Source organism: Mastigoproctus giganteus, chromosome 7 (genome assembly GCF_048544385.1).
Source record: "Mastigoproctus giganteus isolate SK-2022 chromosome 7, ASM4854438v1, whole genome shotgun sequence".
Lineage (NCBI taxonomy): Eukaryota > Metazoa > Arthropoda > Arachnida > Uropygi > Thelyphonidae > Mastigoproctus > Mastigoproctus giganteus.
Genome location: NC_143581.1, coordinates 105629962 through 105637266, shown reverse-complemented (window position 1 = coordinate 105637266; position 7305 = coordinate 105629962). Strand labels below are relative to the sequence as shown.

The following is a 7305-nucleotide window of genomic DNA, read 5'->3' as shown; positions in this document are numbered from 1 at the left end:
GAAACAAAGAGAGAAATATACTATGGAATATGCTTTTCATCAATACAATTAAAATTAAGTCAGCAGCCAGAGAAAGGCTAATTTGTAATCCTTGTTCTAACTCATCATGATGTGAACAAGAACATAGTAAAGGGTTTATAATGATGCTTGTTTAGCAAAATTATTTATTGTGGTGTATAACATTTTTGAACAGTTTATTTCTTGATGGTATCAAGTCTTCAAATTAGTAGTGCGTTGCCATTTAGCTTCAGGCACTCGAATAATATATAAAAAAATTACTAACACTGAGTGGAAATGGCATTTCCACCGAGTGAGTTATGTTACCATACATAGTAGATGTCTTCTTGCATTTGAATTTACTAACTTTGAGTTCTAGCAGTGACTGTAATTATATTGGTAAATAACAGAGTTGAAGTGTTTATTAAAAACTTGAGTTGTGAAGTAATTCACACCAAGTATTGATTCATTTTCAACACTTGTGAACTTTCTGGAAATGCCATACAATGAAATATATAACATTATCCAGTACCTGCACATTTTGGAGGCTACCCTTAATTACTCCTCTTTATTTGATTCAAATGAAAATTAGGTTAGGGATCCATTTAATGTTGGTGTTGGTAGTGTTTAAAGTTTGACATTGTTGGAAGAAAAAAGCCTTGAAGGTTGGTGTAATTAGTCTTGAAATTAATTTTAAAATAAAACAATTTGGCAAATTTTCGGTTAATAACCTTATTCTGGGTAGAATTAGCAGAAAAATCTAATTATGAATATATCAGCGAATCTTTCACAGAAAGCTATCCTAAATGAGGCAGTACTAGACAGTCGATACCAAATGTGATTTAAGTATAGTCACAACAGTCAAGAATTCTAAATGGCATGGTAGTAAGGATGAGAGCTAAAAGTTATACTGTAATGCAATTATTTTTTTTAATTTTTATAACAAAATAAGCTGAAGACATTTTTATTTTCCAAGTATGTGTGAGCATATATGCATTCAGTTAGAAAGATTTCTTAAGATAGATTATCCTAAAATTCCCCTAAATAAACAATCATCAAGAATGTATGGCAAGATAAGTGTGCTGTGTGCATGTGTGCTGTAAAATTAATTAAAACATAATACACTTAAACTTCATGAAAATGCTTTTTTATTCTTTCAGCTATATTTATAATAACATCACTACTCTGATCACACAGCATAACTTACTAGCAAGAAACAATGTCTTCTTTGTAACAGTAAATAACAGAATAGTTTAAACTATTTTTATTTTGTGCACATTCCTCCCCCACCCGAAGTGCCGAGACAGTGTGATAAAAGCAGCTCTAATATATTCTTTAGTGTTAAAAAGATTATAACACTAAAGTTACTGAAATTTATATATATATAAAATAAACTTTACAAAAATAATTGTATAATTATTAAAATAAATATAGAGAAAGGTTTTTCCTAACAAGTCAAAGGCATTACTTTCAGACTAACTAATTCCACTTTAAAATATTTGATTATGCTTACATCACAGACAAATTCAAGGCAATAGCACTTCTCTTACTTTATATAATGTACATTCAACAATCTATACACATTCATTAGAAATCTCCAAGGTTTTCTGTTGTCCAGGATACAGCTATTCAATTAACTTGATTTATAATTCTTTGCCCTAATATGACATTCAACAGCTTATCATGTTAAGCCAATTGCCTTTATTACCTATAATAGGGAAACAGCATTTTCAGTAGACAATAGTAAAATACCAAATTTTCAATTAGAATTATTTAAAACTTATAGCATTTTTATTTAATATTACACACTATCCATTATATCACTTTGAAGCTCAGAAGAAATGAGTTCATATAACCAGTTTTTTTTTTAAAGTGAATTTTAAGTTGGAACGTATTCAAATCCTTACAAAGGAATTATTTTGTAAATAAATTCTTTTTCAGTCTTCAAGTTCTTTTACTGATTACTATTTGGAAAAAAATTTCTGGAAAATTTTTAAAAAAGGTGATCATCAAAAATATTAACATTAGTGTTAGACATATGGTGGGAGGAAGCCCATGATTTTGTGGCATCAGCAAAATAGAAACTCTTAAAAATGCATTTCACTCCTCCCTTAAATTCAGCTGGCCTATAAATTTGCAGGGATGCCCCCAATCCACAGAAATTCTGGTTTCCCTATCCAGCAGATATAAACTTCAGTGGTGGCTATGAATGTTACCATCCACTTGGATTGAGTGCTCTGCAACAGTTGGAATATTAAGTTGTCTAATTTTGTTTTTAGTAAGTTAAAATATGTACATCAGATTCCCCAGCAGTTGGTGAGTCTTGCAATACCTTTTTTGTGGCAGGCTTTTATGGGATTGCTATGTTATCAGTGATTTTCAAAATTTTGCTTTGTTCAGTTCAGCTTTCACATTTGTATAACATGGCTGCCCCTTGTACTTGTCTGGCTGTTGTTTCTGAAGTACTAATTTTCTCTAAAGTTAGTTAACGTGTCAATTTTGTAGGTTTATTAGAATTCCAAAACTCTAAGGTTTTTAGTTATTACACTGTTTTACATTTAAAGATGTTGAATTATGGGATTTCTATGCTGTTGCCTTTGTGTTAGAGATAATTTATGTAGCTGTGAGACGGCCAATAAATGGACAAAGGCCTTTGTTTTCAAATGATAGATTACATTACCATAGAATGAATGATCGGCACAGGTACTGCTAATGGAACTTGTGAATTTACTCTTACTATATAATTGGATATGCAAATCAATCTGTTATTAATAACTTTATTTATATTCATATTGCCTGTATTAGTGATTATAGAATGTATTTTAAGGGTGTTTGCTGAATAACTAACGAATTCAGTCCCCTCTCTTCAACCTTGGATACATACCATGAACTCAATTTAATATATAAATACCAGCTCCCCTAGTGGTCTTTACCTGAACTTATTAACCTTGCAACAAATATTATTCTACCCAGGGTAGCCCAGCCCAATTGGAACTTTGTTACTTTCATCCCAGCTGTGCTCCCTGACTTTACTGGTGCAGAAAATTACAGAATTCCATCCTGGCTTCCCACTGACATCCAGCAAATATGAGTGCATGTGAGAGCTCTGGCACTGACCAAGACAATCTTGAACCCATTGAACATAAAGAATGCAGACCCAGCTCTGCAAGTAAAAATAAGCAAAAGAAAAATAGTAAGAGACAAGACAACGAGAACCAATGACCCTACAGAGCCTCAGGAGCACCTAAGCACATTTAATGAGAATTCCCCAGTCTAGATCCAATGCTCCCTGACAGCCTGCTAATGGATCAAGTCTTGACTCTCAGATGCAAGCTGGAGAACTTTATGGCAAATTCCAGTAATCATTATGTAGGCTGACTACAACAACTGAGAGGTGAAATTATTACAATGTGGTCCAAGATGGAATACCTTCTTCTAAATTCACATATAGAGGGTGAGAAAGCTTCTGCTATATTAGAGGCCTGTATGCTGGAACTAATAAACCAAATGCAACAATGCATTCATTTGTACACCAATGCACTGAGGACCATTAGCAAGACAGGCAATGAACCTTCCGGCCCAACACCCAAAAGAAAGACGTTATTGAAAACCCCAAATATTGTAATCTTGAAGCCCATTGACAATGAGGAAATTAAGTCTTGCAAAGAAGTTAAAAATACTGTTGTAACTAATCTCAACCAATACTCCCACATTTCAGGAAGACTAGAAATGTGGGAGTATTGATTGAGAATGACACATCCAAAGAAATAGAGGCCATTATGAATAATTCAGCCATCTCTTCCCTTGTCCTAACCATAGAACAGCCCAGGGAAAAAAGGCCCATCAGTGATTATCTTTGATGTCTCCAAAGGCTTCTCCATTGCAAATCACTGAAGAAATTTATTACCGTAACTTACAATTGTTACATCCAGACTCAACCCATGAGGAACTTGTTAGACCGGAATACCACCCAAAATCCAAGTCCGGTGCCAATGTAAACTGGTTGTTGAATTAAACCTTGACCCTAAACCCCACTCATCTGATGGAGTTCTAAATTCCATTGAAAATCTTTGAGGATGCCTTCCTCTACATCCTCAATACTTTGAACTTTTCCCTCCCTTCTTGTGCTCCCCCCCCCACACACTTGGAATATAATCAAGAGCCAAGACAGGCTATACATAAACTAGGGATAGCCACCGTTTCAAAAAAAAACATGGCCATCCCAAAATGTTTTAAATGCTGCAGGTTTGGGCACACCAACACACCTGCACCCAGGCTGAGGCGAGGCAACATGTGGGCACGAGTACAAGGATTGCTTCAACAAAACCAACGAGCCCGTCTGCTCAAACTTTAAAAATTCACAGCTTCCTCACAATCACTCAATAAGGGACTCAACCTGGCCAATACATCTAAAGGCAAAGAGAACACAACAAATTATAATCAACTATGGGCCATCAGCCATTATCAATCCACTTCATCCTGTAGTGGATTGATAATGGCTGATGACGATGATGGGCCTACACCCTAAACAGTTCAATACCCAGCAAATTAAATTCCTTCAACTTAACATGCAGTAAGTGAAGGATATTCCTGATCAACTTAAAATGATTGCTAATGAAGAGAACATGCCCATCGTGTTAATACAGGAACCCTATACTCATGATAAACAGGTGCGGGCTACCTGCTTACATTCAAAATTATCCAGGTTGATATACCTGTGGTAGTCCTGAGCATCGATTTTAAAGCAAGTAAATCTTCTCATATAAAGTCTGTTGTTATCCCACGTACAAATGATGTAGCCAAATGTGCGTTATTTGATATATCTGTTCTCTCTACAGCTATGGAATAAAATACAAATTCTGATGCTGTTTGTTTTAAGGATACTTGGATATCGCTAGCCACGTCTTTTATACGGTCAGAAGCTTCCTCCACGATAAACTAATATTTTCAAATAATCTTTCCTTTTCTGGAGTTAAAATTCGTGCAACAGCAAATATACACTCTTTAATAAACTGGCCTTCGATGTGTGGTTTCAGTTTCTTTGCAATTAGCTCTCACTCACTCACTCACTCACACACACACACACACACACACACACACACACACACACACACACACACACACACACACACACACACACACACACACACACACTTCATAACTTGCTTGCTTGTGTGACAGATCTATGTATTCAATTATTTTATTTTATTTCCTTTGTACCGTAAGCTTGCTGTATTTGCAATAAATGAATATTTATTTATTTATTTTCATGAATAATGTCTTTTGAAAATAGATTACTGTTTGCATAAAGATTGTTTTAAATATGTTACCTTGTCTAAATGCAGAGTCTCTAAGTTTTTTGTATTCCTTATGCTTGGTCAAATAGTGGCGTTCAAGACTGTACTTTTTATAAACTGCAATCGATTATTTCCAAATGATACACACACACACACTTTTCATTTGCTTCCATGAAAAAATAATTATTCATCCATTTTTCATCAAACAAAAAACTTTCGCAAGCAGCTCTTCTTTTTTTATTACTAGTCATTGCAGAAAGGAATTACTTTTATGCACTTTACAATATCGACTTAAATAGAAATAAGCAAATAAACCATAAATGTTGCCAGCATTCAAAATTATTGCACTTAATTTGCAATGATGTGTAATGATGCAACCGACAACCAACCTAGACAAAACTTAATCAACACTGATTATCCGCTACCAATAACAAGACCTAATAAGACACACCAATGCATGCAAGTGTCGTTTTGGGGAGAAACAAATGCTAAATGCTGTAATAATGGTGTGACTATTACATCATCATTTTGTATGTATTCCGACTCGTGATTAATATCACAAGACAATCATTATGGCTAACAGAAATTTGTTTATGGAGTGCTAAAGCAAATTATATTAAATGACTGTTTTGCACTTAAGGCTTAAGCCATTTTTTCAAATGCCATTTTAGAGGATTGTCAGTGGGCAGTTTCAAATTTGACTGGAAGAAAAATTTTTGCCTGCAGGCAAGAGGTTCCCCACCCCTGTACTAAAGGAATAATCACCAGAAAATTCATTCCGGACGTGACTTTCAACCTTTCCAAAGATCCCACACTGGTTCTCCCCAGCCCTTTACTTTACATACCTATTTACAGGCCATGGGCCAATCCGGGAGAAGTTAACCTCCCTGGGTATTGTCAATGATCCAGTTTGTCACTGCGGTCTTGAAGAATCTTGGTGGCACATCATGTATGAGTGCCCAGAATATGAAGATCTTCGGTCACTATTAATCACATGAATTACTAACTTGCCAATGAACCAGAAACATATCCTCATCTCCAGTCACGATAACTACAAGTACTTTACCCACTTCGCACAGGATCTCTTCAACCATCGCAGGATCATGAGGACTATGTTAAACTAACAATGATCATTAACTGCTTACCAGTAGCCTCCTGTCTATCAATTCACCATTATCAAATAAGCATAGCCTCTGGACCAACTCTTACTCATTTAACTATCCTCTGATTACCAATTCACCTGGGACACCTCCCCTTTGCAGATATTGATATTACCTTCATCGTTGCAGAGCTGCAATCTATATGAAGCTAACCAATGTAAGGACAGCCAACAATGTGTGACTGCCGACTGCGCACACGCACACTAGCAATCACTAATGGAATCTGACCTCCTGAACTTAGGCAACAACTATCACTCGAACAGAAACCACTAATGGATTCGGACCTTCTAACTTAGGCAACAACTTCACTGAACTTGACACTGCTTGCCTGCCAATCTTGGTAAGACCCTCCAAGCTATGTTGTATCTGCCACATGCTGATCTGCACCAGGTTCTCTTACTCAGTGAACTGTTACACCTTGACCCTAAACCCCACTCATCTGATGGAGTTCTAAATTCCATTGAAAATCTTTGAGGATGCCTTCCTCTACATCCTCAATACTTTGAACTTTTCCCCTCCCTTCTTGTGCTCTTACACCCCATACTCTGTCTCTGTCTCTGTCTCTCTCTCTCTCTCTCTCTCTCTCTCTCTCTCTCTCTTTTAGGTCCTGTCAATGAAAGCTCAGACAATTAGGTGGCAGGACTTGCCAGAATACTATCACTGCCTGTACTGCCTCCACAGGACGCTGGAGAGGCAATGGGGGGGGGGAGATCACACTAGGAGCCCTACAGCTAAATGGCCAGAGGAAGAACACTTCAAAATACCCCAACATGTCACTTACGCAAACTCACACAACACTTTACATCTATGGCCTCCACAGAGTCTGTACCTCAGCACAGTGATATAAATGC

At 36.3% G+C, this 7305-nt stretch overlaps 1 protein-coding gene across 4 annotated transcripts in view; it reads right to left on the bottom strand.

Annotated features, from left to right (window-relative positions):
* Positions 1-1128: 1128 nt before the first annotated feature.
* The window catches only part of LOC150083125 (mitochondrial glycine transporter-like), a 298096-nt gene continuing 291919 nt past the window's right edge, over positions 1129-7305 (bottom strand). For all 4 annotated transcript variants that reach the window (XM_090377060.1, XM_090377059.1, XM_090377061.1 and 1 more), the window contains exon 11: positions 1129-1705. In XM_090377060.1, the coding sequence (XP_090233186.1) occupies positions 1679-1705 (27 nt within the window). In that variant the 3' untranslated portion in view covers positions 1129-1678. The remainder of the gene's footprint in view (positions 1706-7305) is intronic.